Raw genomic sequence first — 22,242 nt, 5'->3', positions numbered from 1 at the left:
AGCTTCGAAAAAGAACAAAATATCAAACACAGAACATTTTAGACTGTTGTTTTCAATGTTTTTTTATTGTTGGCTGAAGGTCAGAAAAGCATCTGTACTGCACCTGGGATCAATACCTGTCCTTTTGCTAGTGAGATGTGAGTGCTCAACCTCGCTGCTTGGACGCCTGTATTTAATTAATGTCATTGTCTTGAATAATTGGGGGGCAGTGTTGCTCAGCAGTACGGTCTTTGCTTCGTACCCGAAAGGTACCGAGTTCGATCACCCGCCGCTGCTCTGTGTGGCCTTGAGCAAGTCACCTCGCCCTAGCTCAATTTGTGGCGCTGCACTGCGGCTGATGCCTGGGTTATTCCAGTCTTCCCTTGGTATTGACCCTAGAGACATATTCCCCTATGGGATGAATAAAGGGAATTTTATTTTATTTATTTATATTTACTTTAAAATTCTGCTTGTATTCATACAGCATCTCTCCGAACTAGAAGCCGTAAGGGACACCCTTCGTGTAGCCAAGTCATCGACTGCCAGAACGGATGTCACCTCGACATTGGAATGTCTGGAAGGAAACATTCTCAGCCTCATTGAGAAACTGAATACGAGTCAGGGAGGAACTGCTGGAATTGTAAGACCCTTTTAATTGTATGAAATACTTACAAGGCACATGAAGGATTAGAATTGCACATACAGAAATAATTATAAATACGCATATGTATACGGCACATTTCCATAGATTTGCCATGTCCAATGCGCTTCATAATGTTTCTTTTATTATTGTGCGGCTATGTGGTCTTGTGGCTTGACACTTACTTTTGGATCGAAAGTTTAAGAAACAAACTCATGCTGTTCACAATAAAGGCATTCGTCTTAATACAATTATTAAGTTATCTTCAAAATTCAACTCTATGCTTAAGGCTCACCGGACGTGTTTTTATTTACAGGCCTGATAACCCATATTGTTATGGACTCATTGTTGTAATGGAAATACTCTCAAACCAATGGAAAATATCGTCCTTTACAACAATGCAAAATTAAGACCATAATTACATTTGGCTATCAGACCTACAAATATGTGTACCATGTTCTCACGCCAACACAATGCGATTTTGGCACAATTTATTGAAGACAGGTGATAAATGCCTTAAAATTCCATCAACTAAAATTTCTTATTTCTAATTTTAAAGAGATTTACCCTCTGATTTTGGCATTTTTTAAAAGCAAAATGTTCCAAGAATATTTTGTGCAAATACAAGAACTCATTTTCAGATAAAGATAATTTCAATTAAAGTTTTCAAGTTGCAACAGTTTTATTTACCCTTTGGTTTACGTTTTTTTTAAAAGCAAAATAATTATCCAAGAATATTTCTTTAAATACATGAACTTGACTTCGTTTCAATTTTAGATCATTTCACAACACAAAACATTTTCAAACTACAAAGGATTAAAGGCTTATTTTTTTCTTTTCTTCTCTTTACCATTAAAAACTATTTCCAGCATAGTAACAACCACTCTGAGAGTGGGTCAAGGGAGTACCCCAGACCTTGGCAACAAAACCGTTCCACTTCTCAAATCGTCAAGTCAGAGACAACAACTTCCACCACGACCCCTGGCAGAGTGAATCGAGCAGTCAGCGGAATGACCAGTGGAATAGCTCGAGGTCGTTTGAATCAACAGGTAATCAATTTTTTTTTTCTTTTTGAAAAAACATTAAACATTGGCATGATGACGGCCATCTCATTAGAACAACTAGACTTACAACGAATTTCATGCATTCAAAGAAAAAAACCCACTCAAAAACACTTAATCTAAAAACTCAAACATCTTCAAATATTCATTTGCACCCCGCACTATCAAAGACTGGAACACTCTTCCCGAATCATGTGTGAACACAACAGATTTAGAAACATTCAAACGAAGATTATCAAAAATTCTTCAGCCTAAATACCAACAATGACTGTCACAATCAACAACTCTCTTCGCCCTCGAATGCAAATACTCAGAATTGAGTCGACTTCGAGTAACATTCAGATTCAGATTCATGAATATAATTAATCATGATTTTCAAAAAGATAAATATAAGTAAATAAAACAGTGCTGATGGTTTTCCTCAAATCAGTAAAAAATCCACAATTTTGTAGTCAGAGGAGAAATTTCCTCCATTGAAAATATTATATTTTCCACTAGCAAATGTACTGCCCCCCCCCCCCCCCCTCTCTCTCTCTCTCTCTCTCTCTCTCTCTCTCTCTGTGGAATTTGGCCATTTAAAATTTTTAAAAATTCACACCTTTACATGAGCCTCATCTCTTCTTTGATCGATCAATCATTTACAGACCACGCCCTCAAGAAGACCACAACAGCAACAAGAGAGCTCTGTGACTGGAAGTAGGCAGACTGCTGACCACGCCTCTTCTTCTGTCTCCACCCCCAGCAAGACAAACAGACCACAGTCTGCCAAAGCAGGTCGCTCTCTTATCCCTTTACCTCCTGGTATGAGTGGCATGCTGGAACTTTTTTTTCTTCTTTCTTTTCATTTTTATCTATGATTTGCAGACTTGCCACAGTAATCTTGCATGAAATATAACAGTTCTTCAGAGCCATTAGGCCCATTTAGCCGGGGTTTATAACAGTTTCTATATAACGTGAAATGGACAATAGCAATTGCTTGCTGCCCTTTTGATAGGATGCTAGTCTATCACAAAGCACTTTCTGCCAGATCTAACACAGACCCAGTTACCCAATCACTTTGGGGAAAAATTATCGTGTTTCATCTGGAATCGATCTCAGTCCCTTTGCGAGTGAAGCGGGTGCTCTATCAACTGAACTCATGTGTTTGAGCTATTTTGTGAATTAAAGGCTACATTAATATGACACATCTATCTAATCAGAACATCTGCCCATTTTTTCTTGGATTGTTATGGAACCCCTACACAAGATGTCCTAAAATTCTTACTCAACTATTACATTTTTCCGTCCTCCCTGCCCTCCCTCCCAACAGAGATTGGGAAACTGGTTCTGTCATGTCTAGTGAAAGTACTTTTCCAGCGATTTAGCATCCCACTCAAAGGGAAGCAAATAATTGCTACTGTCCATTTAACTATGCTGAAAAAAAAATGAATATTCTGGTTCCATGGGCCTTAAGGCTTTGAGGAATTTTTTTTTTTTTTTAAAGCCAATACATAAGGGCCCCACACTCTTAAAGTGGTCATAAGTTGGAAAGAGTAATTTGGAAAAAAATATAAATTTGAAGCAGTGAAATAGATAATTAGGTCTTTCATTTATTCATTGAATTATCCATATGATGTGTTTTTTTATCAATCCAAACAAAGGCAAACCACAACACTGCGTTGGGTATCAATTGAAAACGCATTTTTAAAATCTTTTTTAATATGATAAACTCCCACATAATGTGTTTTCACACGGGTTGTCATATATTTAATTTTATGATAGAATAAAGACAGCAAAGCAAAATATGGGGGAAAAAAATTCAAATTGCACAGCTCAAGATTTACTTATAATGTTGTGTGGAACCCTCGTTATAATGTGAGGATTACTTCTGTTTTAACTTGAATGGTGTCTTAATTCATAATAGAGGACCTTCCTCATCACGTTGAAATTGGTATAATATAAAACCTTTGAACAGCTAAAGTCCTCTTGCATTTATTCATTGAAAGTCTTAAAATATCTAACTCTACCGTTAAAGATAGTGAAGTGTTGGGGGGTTTTTTTTTGGCCTACCTCTTTGAAATACAGAGGATTGTCTTCATTCAAATATTTGATAGGAATTTGTTTATCATTCATTCCGTTTATGCTGCCAACAATCAAGAGATTTCTTTTTATTTTATGTTCTAAAATTATCACTTTAACCATCTCTCAAGTTGATTCAATTTCTCTTTTTGTTTTTACTAAATCCTCTTGTCACAAATTTCAAGTCTGATGTTTCTCTTGCCAAATATTTTTTTATTTTACAGGATCCCGATTGAAGACACCATCTCCAACCAATACAAATGACCTCAACCACAGCAATAATAGCAATAACCACCACCATAGCAACAATAATCAGCAACAACAGACAGAGGTTTTGTACTACTTGGAAGAAGGGGAGAAACCGTTTGTGTGTAATATACATAAAAAGTAAGATTTATGTCAACAACCTTTTACTTTTACAAACCAAATTCCGTGCGAGAACTGACAGAGAACCTTCAGGATGTAAATATTTGCAGTGGGAGGCGGGAGGTATTTTGGAATCATAACAATAACAAATGATCAAAGTCTATACAGAGAGCAAAATCCATTGCTGATTTTGAACATGCTAATATAACAATCACTAGGTCTGTTAGTTTCATTGCATAATCAAATCAATGAGACGAATATTGTTTTATTTAAACAGATGAAAATAAAAATTTATAACATAATAATATAGTAAATGTAAGGATCAAGAAGAAGAAGATGGCCAAGTAGATAAGGCAATTCACTTATATCCTGAGGCAGACCTGTCGTTCATACCGATTAATCGGTATCATACCAATTTGCAAGACCTTTTTTTAGTATTTACCGATTTCCCGATTTACTTGCCGATCGTACCGATTTCCCGATCTGCATGCCGATCGTACCGATTTCACCAAGTGACCAAGGGCCCGCAGCCCTCCACCCCTCTCTTTTACGTTTACTTTGTGCTTTACGTTGCACGTTAAAATTTTCAAGTCTCGTGAACTTTGACCCGTCCCGCGATACCTCGATAGATCACGTGACGTAGCAAGCCTCTTTGTGATGCCCTCACACAGATAGAAAACACACACGGCGCGTTACTTAGTTTTCATTTCCTTTGTGAAGCAACAGCGAGCTGTACTGGTAAACCACCGCGGTCCCTGGCTTCTGACTCGTTACCAAGTGCCACCATCTTTAAATAAGTTAGTAGTCCGATTGCCAGATTGGCGTTGTGCGTGCCATTTTGGGTGTTGGGGAAAAATAAGGGGGGGGGGGGGGGGAGGTTGTGACGCTTTGGTTAGTTTGAGTGACAAGTGTCAAATTGTCAGACTTAGGTGAGTAGCCCAACCATTGGATAATTTTACGTCTCATACTGATTTTTTTCCCCAGATACTGATTTTTTTACAATGTCATACTGATTTCCTTTTTCGTGAAGTGGCAGGTCTGCTGAGGGTATGGGTTCAAGTCCTGCTGTTAGGATCATTCTATTTTATAAATTTTTCAGCAAGAAACTTCACTGCTATTGCTAAAGTTGTGACCTAGCTATGCAGCTGATTCCTAAGTTGTCTTGGTCTTTTCTTAGAGATGGTCCATATAGACAAGTTTCCCCTTGAGATGAATTAAAGGAATTTACTTATTTACTTTGCTAAGATGACAAGTTGTTCAAAGTTGAAATTAATTTTTGCATCTCTTCACAATGAACGCAAAGCATTTTTGGTTCTGTGTTACCATTTTTATCTGAAAGTAAAAAAGTATTCTGTTGTGAATGCCAAGGTCATTTCTGGGAATTTCCTCTATTTAATACCGTAATTAATTTAGAGGTTTACTAGTTAAATGGAATTCATAAACATTTGTGTATACGGTATTCTATTATATATTATCATGTGGAATCAATGATAAGAGATGATAGTTTTTTGTTTGTGCAAGGTTAACATTTTGAACAGAAAGCTTTTTTTTTTATTATTCAAATTTTTACGAGTATGGCTTAAACTTATCTGGGAGATGCTGCGAAGGGGTTTTAGAGAGAGAGAAAAAAAAGAATATACATATGCTCTTACTATTCCATTGTCTCACTTCTGCTTCTGACAGACTAGGGGAGATAACTCTGAGGGATTTCAAGTCATTGCTAGAGGAACCCAGCTTGTACCATTATTATTTCAAAGCCGCTGATCCCGAGTATGGAACAGTCAAGGAGGAGGTGAGACGTTTCAAATGAATAAGACTCATAATAATAATATAGTAAAGCATGCATATTGGAACTGATCTCATGTGTTTGAGCTATTTGTGAATTAAAGGCTACATTAATATCTATCTAATCCGAATATCTGCCCATCTTAGGCGGAATCATTCTGATTTTCCTTTTTTGCCATTGTCTGTAAAGTTAAGATTTTAAAAAAGAAATGATGATAATAAGAAAGGCGAGGGAAGGGTGATATTATAAATATTGTAGTTGACAATTGCAAAAGGAGGTAAGTAGGAAAATAAATTACTCTCACCTCCCCATTCCAATACCTATCATACGTGATTGTGTAGCCAACAGTTACATTTCAAATTACTATTAATTTGCCTGACGCCAATGCCCACTCCCCATTTTTTGTTTGCTTTTGAACAAATAGACTAAATCCTTTTTTACTTTTTCAAATACGTCTTGAGCAATCTTGAGCCTCGTAAGTTTGCTCATGTTATATCTATATTACGTTACTAACGACTCTTTTTCTTTTTCCTCATCCTCAGCTCTGCAGTGACGAGGACGTGTTACCTGGATGGGAAGGAAAGATCATAGCCTGGGTCATGGAACAAGAGGGAACTGTTTGTTGAAAGCCATTTGGTTCATCCGTGTCCGTACAATACGACGGAATGGAGTCTACAACTCTTGACTTACAAACAATCTTTTTTTTCTTTCTTTTTGGCCTGGAGTTTTAAAAATTCAAATATCGACGAGTTAAAGATTTATAGCCAGGTACTCATTCACACCTGAGTCGAGTGGGGTAATGTGTGTAAAGTGCCTTACCCAAGGATACATTGAAAACAGAATTTGTCACAATCACTGTCACCCATCTGGCCATTAATCACTCTCAACATTGCTCAGTTCCTTATTGACAGGACGACGAGACACCGTACTGATGAACCACAAAGCCTGAGGTCTCAGCTTTAAGAATTTTTGATAAGCTGAGGATCTCTCAATTCTTTCAAAAGTTGAAGAAAACAAATTCTAGCCAAATTGAAAAAAAAAAGTATATTTTGTCAGTGTCCTGTAGTGCATTGGTCAGGCTGAAGTCAAGTCAATGGTTAAAAAAAGAAAGAACTTTGTGAAAACCTGTCATCTTCCTGTGTTCACTTTGGTTTGGGAGGTTTTTTTTGTTTGTTTTTTTTTTAATTTTAAATTCTTGCTTGGATGAGGGATCATTGAATGGGAAAGAACATAATTCTGTTGAAATAATTGTGTGTATGTGTGTGTGTGTGAGAGAGAGAGAGAGAGAGAGAGAGAGAGAGAGGGAGAGAGAGAGAGGAGAGAGAGAGAGAGAGAGAGAGAGGAGAGAGAGAGAGAGAGAGAGAGAGAGCCTTCTGTGTTCATCTTTAGGTTGGTTTGGTTCCAGATGTATTATTTAGGATTCTTGATGAAGGTTGAAAAATGTTCCATAGAAAACCTCTGTGTTCATAATATGTTAAGGATATTGAAAGTTTGACGAAGGCGAAGTAAGGACAAAATTGATGGGAAACGGTAAACATCTGTGTTTTTATATATAAGTATAAGGAAAAGGAAAAACCATTCATGGAATGCCAGTCAGGTAAGCTGTGTTCATAAAACTGACTTGATCTGGTCTAATATTTGGATTTATTTCCGCCTCGGAGCAGGAGAGAAGTGATTGGTGAAATTCGATATTCAAAATAACCGGTTTTTATTTTAAAAATTGGTAGCAATTTGTGTTGCTGTGGTAAAATGGTATCTACTGTGTTGAACTCACAACAAGACCTATATTAGATCCTGGATGTTTGAGCCAGGTATTAGACGCTTCTAAGGTATGGTATGCCTTTAAGAAAAGTGTTTTATGATCTGTCTACCCAGCAGGTATTGGATAGTTTGGTCTGTTAGATCTGTATTTTGCAATAGAATCATGTCCTATCAAAAGGGTGGCAAGCAATTGTTGCTATAGGGACATAAGTACAGAAACAGAGGTTAACTCTTTGACTCCATGGACCTTTGGTTGTGAAAGTGAAAGACTACTTTAATTCTGTGTTCAAAAAGGCTTAGTTCGGTCTTAAACTGGAGCTTTCATACAGGAAGTTGCAAAACAGCAATATAACAAACTTCTAAAAAGAACGAATGTTTCGGGCTCATAACCCTTCTTCAGCCAATATGAAAAACAGTAAAAACATTAATACACACACCACTTAAAATCCAGAGAGATGGCATTCCTGACCTCCCATAGTGGGCAGGGGGGTACATACGGTGTCTTCTATCCCCATATATCTGTTTTCCAACATGCTTTCTGTCTTTGTCTTGGAATGAGATTACTTGGTTTTGTCCTGGTCCTGGCTGAGAGGGAAACAGTCGAATGTATAGTTAGTTTTGGGAGATGATATTTTTTTTCATTGTAAATCATCTCTCTGTTATGCACTGTATTATGCTTTCTTTATATTATATATGATTTTTAAAACATTTGAGTGTGTTCTTCTTAGCGGGGACCTGTGCTTGTGTCTGGATGAGACTTTTAGTGATCTCAAACTAAGTACTTTGATAGAGTGCTTTTGGAATCTACACCTGTTTCTTATTTGAACCAATTCCCCTTTGTCTTCCCTTTTCTTTGATGCTTTATTGTAATTCTAGAACTTTTTACGATCCCATTTTCCTCCTTTTTACTGGCGCTGATATGACCTTAATGTGTTGCAAGCGCCGTAAAACCCTTAAAAACATAAACAAAAACCAGAGAGACGGCAGAAGAGTATCAGGCATGTCTGTCAGCAAATACAAAGTCGAAATGCCAACATTGTCTAACTTCTGTCTATCCGGATTTAATTAATGCCGTCATATTCAGTTTTATACATTACTTTTTGTAAGAGTATGGAAATGTTCAGTGTTAGCAGCACTGGTTCTGTGATCAAATAGCTTGGTTGACATGTGAATGTGTTTGTTGCTTTTTTTTTTTACTTTAAGAAAATAAAATCGCAATTTTTTTCCTCCATATTCAGTCCCTTTGAAATTGGCATGAGTGAGAGGGCCTGATTGTTGAAAACCTGTCAGTATTATTATGTGTTCATTGTGATCAGATCCTAGATCAAATCACTGAGGAAGAATGAACATTTTTAGCTATTAAGTTGTTTTTTTTTAAGCACTGTCCTACAATTACTGCTTTGTTGATTATCAATGATGAATAAGTGAATGTGTAGAGCAAAGATTGTCTTGTAAAAATGACAACTTTTGGCTTCCTGAGGTCATGGACCGAAAAAGTAATTAGTTGGTGGGGAGGTCACCCCTGCTGTGTCTCCTTTTTTTGACTATCCTGTTTGAAATGACCGGAAGTTGTTGCCAGCGCCATAAAAAAACCAAAAAAAAAAAAACCAATAGAATCAAGCCAACCAAAAATTTAATTCACAAAAATCAATATACGTACCAGCTTCTTTTATAAACAAGAAAAATATGTACAATGAAAATGCAATAGGAAATGTTTGGGCATTTCCTGTTTGGAGGAAGTCTTGAGCCTTAAATGACATGTGGGTACATATTTGCAGGTCTGACAATCCAAATTGTTATGGGCTCATTGCTGTAATGGAAACAATTTCAAACTGAGGCAAATATTATCCATGACAGTAATATTTTTTAAAAGTTGTTCTTCCGAACCATTGTGTCCACAGAGCTGGAGTTTATCTTGGTTTCTATAGTGTGAAATGGACAATATCAATTGCTTTCTACCCTTTGTATAGGACGCTAGTCTAAAGCTAGGTATTCCAATTCTAACACACCAATCTACTCATTCACTGCTGGGTGGACATTGAGTGAGATAAAAAAAATAAATCTCGACTTCACCCTCACCTGTAGTTGTAATTGATCTCAAGCAATTTTAAAACAAGCCCATAAAAAATGCATTCGATTATCAGACCTGCAAATATGTATGTGCACTTACGTCAATTATTTTGCATTATCTTTGTCCTTTACAGTGGCAGTCATATTAACTTTTGTCCAATGCTTTTTTTTTTTTTTTGCGCAGGTGTCGTGAATCTTCTGTATCATTGTCGATTTTGAAATACTCACTGAAAGTATATGATATAATATTTTAAATCCAGCTGTCTCAGGTCAAGATGATCTTGTCTTATTTATATTATTTCCGATTTAATTGTGATCTCATTTCATAACACTTCCGAGTCCGTCATGATCTCAGGATAAGGTTAGGTAAGGGAAGGATTAGAAGTGAAATTTCATCTTTCAATCTCTGTGAATAATATTTAACCTTTACCGCCACTCCCTAAAACGCACCCTATTCACCACATGTGTGGTCTTTTAGACCCGCCTATAGCTAAATAGAGATTTATTTCTTACGTCTCATTCGCCACTCGCGGGTCCTCTTAGACCCGGTGACTTGGGAAGAGAGAAGTATTTTGTGCCCCCGATTCGCCACACGCGAGGTCTTTTGGACCTAGCCCTCCCTCTCTCTCTCTCTCTCTCTCTCTCTCTCTCTCTCTCTCTCTCTCTCTCTCTCTTCCCTCTCTCCTCTCTCTCTCTTTCGCGCTCTCTCTCTCTCTCTCTCTCTCTCTCTCTCTCTCTAATAATAATAATAATAGTAATATTAATAATAATAATAATAATGAAGATGATGATGTTGATGGTGATAATAATAATAATAATAATAATAATAATAATAATATAATAATAATAATGGTGATGATGATGATAATATAACAATATTATAATTATAATAATAATAATAATAATATTAATAATAATAATAATAATAATAATAATAATAATAATAATAATAATAATGATGATGATGATGATGATGATATTAATTTGATAATAATTTGTGTGTTGGTATGTTATATTCGGCTGGTGATGTTGCGAGTTAAAAAAAATAAACGCACAGCATCATCTGCAGGTTTGATAACCCAATTCCTTATGGGCTCATTGTGTTGTAACGGATATCTCAAAAAATGACGTTAAAAACGAACCCGCATTTGCAGTACTATCTACTGCAAATAACTTTAATGAATGATATCTACTACTTGCAGTACCATTGCGAATAGAGGTGGCCTGTTTGGTGATATCTTTTTAGTTATTCATTTATTAATTATTAAATTTAATTTTTCCGTCTCCTCTTTTGAACTTCGTTGTTTTACCTTTTAATTACTCTGCCCGTTATTGGGAAGCTGGGGAATAATCTGACCTGGCGGTAATTATTTTACTATAAACCAGCTTTCCATACTAGGTGTATCAACAATGTCCCTAAGTATTACGAAGTTAAGCTCAACGGGCCCATTAAACTCTAATTCTAATGGAACATGATTACAAACAGCTTGGTCCTACTTCGCGGGGATTGTGTATTGTGTGTGTTGGACCCGCGATCTACAGTAGTCGGGAATCTTTTTGGGGATCGTGGATAGCTCATACGGTAGAGTCACGCTCTCCCCGGCCAGGCGGAGTTGTCGTACCAGCAAGGTCGCGGGTTCAAACCCCCATCCGCACCGTGAAATGTGTATTCTCTATTGTCTTCTGGCACTTTCCTTCTCACTTCATCTCTTGTTGTAAAGGATATATTCATCGTAAGGAAGATATAAAATGCCAATCTGGCAATCACACTTCGCTTAGCTAAATAGGATTCCACAGTCTGACGTCACGTCCGCCTAGTGCTGAGGAGGTTTACATTCATGTTCCGTTTGGTCTGGTAGCTCACCAGTGTGGTGCTGTCCTTGAATGCAAACATGGATTGGTGAAGGGAGAGATGCTTTTTGTCCTTAAATATCTGAGGCAAAAACGTCTTGTTCCTCCTTACTGTCCCCCACAAGAGTTAGCTTTTGGCGCAGCAGTTTTTGGGACAGCTCGAAGTCTGTGTGTAATTGTCACAAGTGAAGTTCCTTCCAGACTGAAAATAGCGCTGGACCAGGTTTAGAACAGTAGATGCTCCAACACTGCTGGCTGTTTTGAGCTGTGTTCCCTTTCCAAGATATGGTATGCCGTAGCACGGAAAGGCGTTGGCGGCATCACACACCCAAAATATTTTGATGCCATACTTGTCAGGCTTCGAGGGGATATACTGCAGAAAGGCACAACGACCACGGAAATTGACAAGTTGCTCGTCTACTGTGAGGGCTTCTCCCGGCGTATAGTGCATCTGAAGGGCAATCTGGAACTTGTTCCAAATGTCCCTGATTGGAGCAAACAGATCCCTGGCTCTTCGTTGGCTTCTCGTCTCCTTGTTGTCAAACCGCATGTAAGTCAAAAGAGACGAAAAACGGTTCCGAGAGAAACAAGCCCGTAAAATTTGCAGTCCATCCAAAACATCGAACAACATCTTTATATCTGTCATGTTTTCCTTCCTGGAGCCTGCATACAGCAAGCACCCAATAAGGGCAGAGATCTCATCCCTTGTGCAGACTGTCCATTTCATGCCTTTCACCCTCCTCCCTTCAATATTTGTGTATTTTACGCACTCGTCGATCATGAACGCCGTGAAAAACAGCAGAAAGGTGCTCTCTGGTGTCTCCACATGTCCTGTTGCGGGAGTGCGGTCATGAGGTAACCTCAAAATATTGCGGGCTGGCGTTTTGGTAGCTGCAGGTTTGGTCTTACTCCAATCTACCATCTGTGACTTGTAGCAGCCAGCATCTGAAGCGATGTCGTTGGCAACCACGGGCAACAACTCGGTGTTGGTTGCAACCACAGGCAATAGCTCGGTATAGCTGGCAGTCTGCAAGTCATTATCATCCTCATCATCATCATCATCCCCACCAACTGCTTCGTCCATTTCACCATCCTCAACGTCAAACTGATTCTGAAATCTTCTTCAGATGAAGATTCCTCTTCAGAGCTGTTCTCCGGCTCAACAGACAGGAGTTGTTCCCATATATAATTTTTGTCCGCCATTTCACTGTTAAAACGAGAAACGTAATTTACTTTAGTTATTGAGTCCATTGAATGATAAAGAACTATGATACAGAGTCTATCCCGGTTTAGTAACGTTAAATGGACTGATAGCATTTGGTATCACAAGCATGACGATGGCTTGTACCGTATGAAGGGACCCCACCACCCATTACTGTTGATAGAAGCCAACATGGAGAGATTGTGTGGAAATAACTAGAAATAATCTGACTCACACTGAAACCCAGGATTATTGGATCTGTTCACTATCAGCAAAAATCATAGAGGCTAGCTAATCTATTATCATCTTTATTTCTTTTTACAACACACTGTGTCCGTGTCTCCTGAAAAGAACCAACGTGTAAAACCTGCAATGTCCTTACCAACTTCAGCTATGCACATGAACTGGCTGCTAAGTAGTAGGACTAGTTTGGGTTACGTCATAACCATATTGTACTAGTTTATACAGCTAATGATGAATTTATACTAATTACTCACCTCAATAGGCAAAATACAAAACTGGCAATTGTAGTTGTAGAAATATATCGATATTTTGTAAAAGCAGAAGTAATAATATTTGTAAACTGTCGCGGGCAAAACGAGTAGAAAAGGTCATGAGTACACATGACATAGACTAACCACGGCTAGGTCAGGTCATGACTCGGCGCATTCTTTTAGGACACAACAAGATTATTTTGTGGAATCATGCCAAAATCGACGTTCAAAAATAACCCATTACAACCAATTGATACCAAAGTCAGAAAGTGCACTATAAATTAGTATTGCGTTGATCACTCTGTTGTATTGTAAATACAGAAACATCTGTGTAAATAGTAATCTATTAAGACATTCTCCCTGCCACTATTCCAATAGACTTATACAAAATATCTTCTATAAATTTTGCTTTTGGCAAAAAGAATGCCAAATTGGCAACCATAGTTGATACGTAAGTAAGTGTCACGTCGGGCACGCGGGTGGCGAACGTATTCCTCTCTTCGCTTGTCGGCGGGTCTGAAAGACCACGGGAGTGGCGAATGGGGCATGAGGAATAAAACTCTCTTTGTGCGTTACCGGGTCAAACAGACCCCGCGAGTGGCCGCGCTAAAGAATTTTATAGGGTTGTGAAAAAAATTCATATAAAATACAATTTCCAGGAAAATTTAAAAAACAACTCAACCCACATAACAAAAAATGGTTGAAGGAAGCATATCTAGAGTTTCAAGTTTTTATTTACTCATTCAAAGACAATGACAGAATATGTACTTGGGGTGGTCTAATAGACCCACGAGTGGCGGTAAAGGTTAAGTGGATATAATCATAGGTTCTGTCTACTGTGTCTTCTATCCCCTTATATCTATTTTCTAACATGCTTTCTGTCTTTGTCTTGGAATGAGATTACTTGGTTTTATCCTGGCCCTGGTCGGGGTCCTGGCTGGGAGGGAAACAGTCAAATGCATAGTTATTGTTTTGGGAGATGATATTATTTTCCTTGTAAATCATCTCTCTGTTATGTATTATTATATGTTCTAATTTATAATGTAAGCATTTGAGTGTATTCCTCTTAGTGGGGGCCGTGCTTGTGTCCGGATGAGACTTATTGGTGATCTCAAACTAAGAACATTGGTGGTATGCTCTTGGAATCTACATCTGATCCCTATTTGTTCCCAGTTCCCCTTTGTCTTACTTTCTCTTTGGTCCTTTAATTGTAATTCTAGAACTTTTTACAGTCCCATTTTCTTCCTTTTTACTGGCGCTGATATAACCTAAATGTGTTGCAAGCGCCGTAAAACCCTTAAAAAACAAACAAAAAACAAAACATAGGTTCTGTATTACATTTTCTTGTTATGAAAAGCACTGTTATCGTTAAATGGGATAATTTTGCCTCAAGGAGAAATAACAAATTAAGGCATTAGCGTGGCGTAATATAAAAATCTGAAAAAGAAAAACTTTGCTTTCTTAGTCATGGACCAATCACATGGTAAATCCTCCCTCTGTTGTGGACTGTTACAGGTTTTGTTTTGAATATACTTTGTAAACATTTGAGTATATTTCTTTTAGTTGTACCTTGTGCTTGTGTCTGGATGACACTTTTAGGTGATCTCAACATAAGTTCACTGAAAGCATGCTCTTGGATGGAATCCACTTCTGTTCCCTATTTGAACCAGTCCCCTTTGTCTTATTTTTACTTGGGTGCTTTTCATTTTATTTAAATCTAGATTATTTTTTTTTGGACAAGGGTATCTCTTTTTTTTTTCTTTTTACTGTCGGTGATATGACCTAAATGAGCGCTGTAAAACATAGAAAACAAAAACAGATTGACGATATGACAAATAGGTACATTATTATATTATATATGCATTGTATTTTAGTAGTCCCATTAATGACATAGACTGAATGTCGATCATTTTAAAAAATATATATATCGTTACTTAAAAACAACAATTAAAACTGGAATATTGCTAGAAGTTGGATATGTTTATGTGTACTGTTTCATTTCTAATGTGTATCAATAATTAATCCATTTTTTAAAAAATGGTAACGATCAATACAATGATTAGTAGATTTAGTAAATGATGCCCATGTATGTGCTTGTGTGTTTATGATATTATTAGTAATATCAGCAGGAGTTGAATATATTTGTTTGTTTTATATAAGTATATATATATATATGTATGTGGGAGGGGAGGGGGTGATTCATATCATTGTATTAAAAATAAAATATTACACGTTTTACAGCAATGGTCACAAGATAGGATTAACTACATTTCCTATGCCTGCAATGTACAAAATAATAATTACAATTATAGACCTACGCAATGATTGTATTTATGACTCGTTTTGCAACATGCCCCGATGTTTGATGTTTATCTAATAATTATATTAAGCTTGCCATCTTTCTTCCACTCTGTGACATGTTGTGTCGCTCGCTCTCTGATAAAATAAAACGCTAGTTGTTGTTTGTGTGGTCTGTTCACGGGTATACATTGCATCAGTTACTTGGAATATCCGTAAGCTGGAATTTTTAACAAATGTGTGCTTCTTTGATATCTTGTGAGTGTTATGTTTCACTGTCTATTTTGGTGCTGGTGAAATTGGTAAAATAAATTGAGCTATGGATCTCAAACCTCATAACTGACAAAGCAGTATTAAGTTAAAGAATTTTTGACAAGTTTAAGGAACCTTAATTTATGTACGTGTATTTGAATTTATAAATTTCTGTCTTGTATACAATATAAAGCTGATAGATTGTTCCAGGGTCCTAAATTGATCTCATAAGCCTAATTTTGCATTAATCACACATATTAATAATAGTAATAGGCGTGATAAACACAGTTGGATTGTATGAAGTCATTTCTTGAGATGTTTTGTAGGTGATAGATAGATTGCAGGTGCTTTTATTCTATTTTGTATCAAACCAGTTTGAATTCAGAATTTGACATTCTTTTACCTACTTAAAAAAATAATTTACATTAGATAACCATAAAGTAGAAGAAACTACCACGATCAAAAGCATTGACTGTAATTGTAGACGAATTTGTCCACGTATCATGCCTATGTCATACACCAAATGTTTGGTGTCAGATTGTATAACGTTTTTTACATCTTTAATTATAAAAATTGTACCATTGTTGTTATTTGTTGGCATAGCGATATAATATTTCTACTTCTCGTCGACTACATAAAGCACAACGTTGCAGGTATTGTCAAGTTGAATTGGTAACATTCAATCATTAACACCTGGCATATTGATTTGAAACTGTGATTCCCGTCTGATATATCTTGTAAGAGGACAATCATCCACATCTATTTCAGATATGGGACCCATTTAAATTTACATTAGTGAAATTTAGTCATAGCTATGGCTTAGGTCAATCTAATTTGATATTAAATTAGATGTTTGCTGTTATATAATATACACTTATGTACGAGTATCAAAGCAGCTTATCGATTTGTATTCTATAAGCTGCTTTGATATAATCAATGCAATGGCCCTTTTTGAAAAGAAAAAAAAAGCAATTTAATGTATGCAAGTGTATTCAATACACATAAATAGTGATAATCAAAAGGCTGATACTTACTGCAGAATATTTTTTTCTGACATTGCCTAGTAAAAACCGATTTGCAATGGAAAGTTAGAAATGGCTCATCCCATTTACTCGTATATTTTTTACATCATAAAATGCTTTTGATTTTCCCCCTGCTTTCGTCAGTGATCGCTCCTGAATGGTTTGAAGTGCAAGATTCGATTTAAATGTTTGCATCTTATCAGCAATTTTTATACATCCTATCTCATAACCTGACTATGTCTACACTCACTGAACTCTAAAGCCAAAATACGCACTGCCTTCATTCATATTATTAATTATTATACAATGGTTGATGTCATTTTCTAACTAAACGTACCGTACTTAAACCCCCAACAATGGTATTGATAATGATGATTTTATTAAAACATCTTTACTAGTTCTAGAGCTTTTTTAGTAGTAGGCTGCACAAATATCCGGCACGCTTACGCTCCCTGTCCCAGTGAATTGATTATCAGTGGCATATTAACAATAAATGTACTGCATGGGGGTTTTCTGACCTCCCATGTTGGGTAGAGAGGTCATTAGCTATTAGTCTTCTATACTTATATTTTCCCCTTTCCATGTTGCTCTCTTGTCTTTGTTCTGGATTGAGATTGAGATTGCTTATTTCTTGCTGACAGAGATCCTTAGCTTGGAAGGAGACAGTAAAATATAGACTTATCATCTTTGTTATGTGTGCTATTATAGTTTTGAATAGGTACTGTATACAGGATTGTGTAAACATTCAAGTGTATCCTTTCACAGTGGGATCCTTTGCTTGTGCCTGGATGGGACTTTTACTTTTAGGTACCGTCAAATGGGGTGACTTTGCCTCTATAGATTTGGACAAATTAGATTATATTTAGTAATTGGATTCAGTAGTCTGATGTCACGCAGCCCGGCAACGGCGGCCATCTTGGTTCTAAACAAAGAAAATAATTACTTTATATTCTTCAAGCTGGCAAGAACTTTTCATATGTCTTGTGACCATAATGTGTAAAAGTCAAAACATGATCAAATTTATGGGTTTTTTTTTTCCTCTGGATACGTTTTTATGCTCGCCGGAGAAATATTTCATACTTTGTCCGCCATTGTTCCGATAGTTTAGAGCCAGTGTTGCTAAGTTACCATGCGTCATTAGGAAGGAAGTGACGTTACGACTATTGAATTCTAGTGTGACAGTTATTTCTTTTGATAAAAAAGCAAGTCCTCTCACAAGGGAAATAACTGCAACAAGCCTGAGAATATTCAAAATGCTTCAAATCGGCGAAGGCAAAGTCACCCCATCTGACGGTACACGGTGTCAAAATTGGCCCAATAGTACATTGCTCGTGGAATCTTCTGTTCCCTATTTGAACCAGTCCACGTTGACTTCTTTTTTTTCTTAAGCGCGATTTTAACTTCAGATCAACTTTCTTCTTTCATCTTCCTTTTTACTGGTACTGAAATGACCTAATAGTGTTACAAGTGTGTAAAAACCCATAAGTACAAAAACAAACATAAAATAAATGTATGTATGTTGGTGTGTGCTTGCACTCTTGTGTGTGGTTAGGATGTTGATGGTCTTGAGCGCGGGTGGTTGGACGGGAGCATCATCCTTGAATCATATACCTATGATGTTCGCATGGGTGTACGATCCGATAGTGATGTCGTTTCTTCTTCTCTTTACTAGCCTATCCTGCTTCTTTGGTTTGTGATTGTATTTTTGACAGGGGATATTTTTTTCCTGTAAATCCTCTGCCTGTTTGTTCTTGGTTATTTATAATTTAGCTTATGATATCTTTAGGTTATGCTTTTGATTGACATTTGTACTATTTTTGTTAGATTGCTTGTTTTTCTTTTTGTTTCAGCGGTCTCTCATATAACCTCAATTGTGTTGGAAGAGACCTAAAGCAACAAACAAACAAACAAAAAATGGTCTTGAGCATGAGAGAGAGAGAGAGTCTGGAATGATGCGAAATGGACAATTCAAGACTTGAAAATTTTAACCTAGTAATTGTCAAAGCTATAGGAAAGATTGATGAAAGCGACTATCAGTGAAATGGTTTTGTCCAGGTTGGATAAATGTGTGTCCACTTTGTGAAAGTTGATTCTGTGATTGCACGATTGCAAATTACATATATCTTTCGAAACCAGCGGGGTGTATGAAATGTAACTCCTCGTCTCAAAACGGTATTAAGTCGGGATGATTAAGTTCCTGAAAATTGAATTTGTGGCCAGAAATATCAGTCTGACGTTGAGTTTCTATGCTTTATTTAGGAGAATGAATATCATATTTTAGAATGCTAAATACCAATAATTCATAATTTCGACCAGTTCAGCATGAATTTGAATTTTTAGCATCTGCTTCATCCTGACATAAAACCGTTTTGAGACGTTGGGTCACAAATAACATTCAGCACTCAGTTCATATTATTGCCTGTTCAATCAGTTTATTCCCTAGCGATAATAAAACCTACCTACCTCTATCATTTCAACTGTCATAATTGTGATCAAGTGTGCCCTATACTATTCATTACAATTAAAATGCATGTCTTGTGCTTTATGGATATTCGCCATTAAGATGTATTGGTGTATGTGCTTAAAATACTTGTCAAAAAAAAAGTAAAAGCCTTTGCATACGTGTTAACAATCAAATCTGTACATTTTCCTTGTCTATGTTTTTGGCTTGCATTCCTACCCAGCCTCCTATTTCTAGTCATCACGTGACATTAAAATGTCTTCCTTTGTTTTTGTTTTACTTTAGTTGGAAATTCGACTCTCTTAATGATGATCTATTCCTTTATTGGACTGTGATTAATTATTTTTTTTTAAAATATAATAATATGAGATTTCATTTTTCATTACCTGCTTGCACTTAGGCAATACGCACCATAATATTGGCTTCAGATTCCATCTCATGTTGTCGAAATGTGGATTGGTCTTTACTGACCTGTCACTTATCAACATTTTATCAGTAAGCTATAGTATAAATTGATTTTCCCCCCAAAAAATATTTTTTTGGCCAAATTTGTATTTTAATTTTATTCCTTAAGATTCGTATTTTTTAAACCAAAAACTTAGATGACAGTTACAAATCAAAATAGTTTTATTTTTATAAGTATTGGGTGAGTTACCAAATTGCATTCCAAACTTACATCAGTTCTTAATCATCTCAGTAAAATCACAGTGGAATCCTGATGAAAAAAAAGCCAATATTGCCGGACCTGAGAGATTGACTGACTTTATCCATTATAAATGGAACATACTGATAAAAAGAACAGAAAACCTGGGACCAACAAGAAGTGTTGATTTTAAGCAGAAGTTGACTTTAAGTTGATTCCACTGTATTTATGTTGATAAAGGTGGAAATCCTATATTTTGGGATTAATACAGAATTTAGTTGGATTTCTTCCCAAAAATGTCCAGATTTTTTTGTTTGTTGCTCGAGGTCGTGACGATGTCAAAGTGAAATTTGTGCGAGTGTGAGAGAGAAATGAATAGAATGTCCAAACAAATCACCACCCAGTTCAGTTCTATTTGTTGTGTAGTGTGTACATCCTTCCTTTTCAGAATAGGCTTTTATCGGTTGTGTTTGGTGCGCGCTGAAAGCATGCATCGCTTTATTAAACCATTCCGTTTGTTCCAGGCATTTCATTTACAGACATGTGTAACAGTAACTCACTAGATTTAGATCTGAAAAAGACATATCATTCCGTTTATTTGAATTATCTATTTATTTATTATTATTTATTTTTGTCGAACTTAAAAGTATGGATAACTTTTATTGTATTTTCAATTTGTAAGTACCATTCCATTGAATTACTAAAGTATTTCCGTAATTTGGTATGACTACAGTCAATAGTTTCACAACTGATTTCGTCGTTAATAATTAAGCAAAACAATATTATCATTACATTTATATATATATATATCAACGTTCTTACAAAACTGGGACCAGGCTATATGTGATGTCATAATTTTAAAAACGAAATTTACAAAATTTAATAAATGTCAACAATAAGCCAGCTGACTGACATTCCATTGTACCTGGATTAACTCTCTCCTTATCAGTCATTTTCGGGATTTTCCACAAAATTTCACCTGGGTGGGGTTCCTGACCTCCCATAGTGGGCAGGGAGGTACATATTGTGTCTTCTATCTGTTTTCCAACATGCTTTCTGTCTTTGTCTTGGAATGAGATTACTTGGTTTTGTCCTGACCCTGGCCGGAGTCCTGACTGGGAGGGAAACAGTCAAATGCATAGATATTATTTTGGGAGATGATATTGTTTTCCTTGTAAATCATCTCTCTGTTATGTATTATTATATTATTTGTTATTTTGAATGTATAATGTGAGCATTTGAGTGTATTCCTTTTTGTTGGGATTTTGTGCTTGTGTCCGGCTGAGACTTATAGGTGATCTCAAACTAAGTATTTGTTCCCCGTTCCCCTTTGTCTTACTTTCTCTTGGGTGCTTTAATTATAATTCTAGAACTTTTTACTAGCTCATTTTCTTCCTTTTTACTGGCGCTGATATAACCTAAATGTGTTGCAAACGCCGTAAAACCCATAAAAACAAAAACAAAACAAAATTTCACACCCAACTGACACAAAAACATATATCTTTATCATTCAAACACAATAGTAGTAAAGTTCTTGCAATACATAATTTCTTTAGCAAAATATGCTCTACAACACACTGTTCATTTTCATTAAGTTTTATGATTTACAAAAGAAATTTGAATAAGAAAAATGGTTGTATCGTCACGAATATGACGATTCTCCTATAGTTGGTAAGGAGAGGGTTAAGACTTAGTTGGATCTGTGCAATTTTTTTTTTTTTTTAAATTCTTTTTTCCCTTAATAACTTTACTGAGTCACATCCATGTTATGGAACTCATTCAGCGGGTGGTTGGATGGGAGCATCACCCTTGAATCATATACCTATGATGTTCGCATGGGTGTACGATCCGATAGTGATGTCGTTTCTTCTTCTCTTTAATAGCCTATCCTGCTTCTTTGGTTTGTGATTGTATTTTTGACAGGGATATTTTTTTTTCTGTAAATTTTCTGCCTGTTTGTTCTTGGTTATTTATAATTTAGCTTATGATATCTTTAGGTTATGATTTTGATTTACATTTGTACTATTTGTTAGATTGCTTGTTTTTTTGTTTCAGCGGTCTCTCATATAACCTCAATTGTGTTGGAAGAGACCTAAAGCAATAAACAAACAAACAAAAATAAGAAAAATGGTTGTATCGTCACGAATATGACGATTCTCGGAGAGGGTTAAGACTTAGTTATGGATCTGTGCAAATTTTTTTTTTTTTAAATTCTTTTTTTCCCTTAATAACTTTACTTAGTCACATCCATGTTATGGAACTCATTCGTATGGCTCATATTTATTTATTAAAAAATTCT

General features: G+C 36.3%; 1 protein-coding gene across 7 annotated transcripts in view; it reads left to right on the top strand.

The window, feature by feature from the left end:
* The window catches only part of LOC144960182 (dixin-like), a 75,525-nt gene extending 56,597 nt beyond the window's left edge, over positions 1 to 18,928 (top strand). For 3 of the 7 annotated variants that reach the window (XM_078893206.1, XM_078893209.1, XM_078893211.1), the window contains 6 exons: positions 464 to 619; positions 1,489 to 1,668; positions 2,325 to 2,481; positions 3,963 to 4,125; positions 5,788 to 5,896; positions 6,433 to 6,908. In XM_078893206.1, coding sequence (XP_078749332.1) covers positions 464 to 619; positions 1,489 to 1,668; positions 2,325 to 2,481; positions 3,963 to 4,125; positions 5,788 to 5,896; positions 6,433 to 6,516 — 849 coding nt within the window. In that variant the 3' untranslated portion in view covers positions 6,517 to 6,908. Of the gene's footprint in view, positions 1 to 463; positions 620 to 1,488; positions 1,669 to 2,324; positions 2,482 to 3,962; positions 4,126 to 5,787; positions 5,897 to 6,432; positions 6,909 to 18,689 lie in introns of those variants that run through there. The other 4 variants (XM_078893207.1, XM_078893210.1, XM_078893212.1 and 1 more) reach the window with 2 other exon arrangements.
* The last annotated feature ends 3,314 nt before the right edge of the window (positions 18,929 to 22,242 follow it).

Source organism: Berghia stephanieae, chromosome 14 (assembly GCF_034508935.2).
Source record: "Berghia stephanieae isolate SIO BIC M18660-M18661 chromosome 14, UCSD_Bste_1.3, whole genome shotgun sequence".
In the NCBI taxonomy this organism is placed as follows: domain Eukaryota; kingdom Metazoa; phylum Mollusca; class Gastropoda; order Nudibranchia; family Aeolidiidae; genus Berghia; species Berghia stephanieae.
Note: the sequence above shows the minus strand (reverse complement) of the source record. Positions and strands in the feature narration are given on the sequence as shown.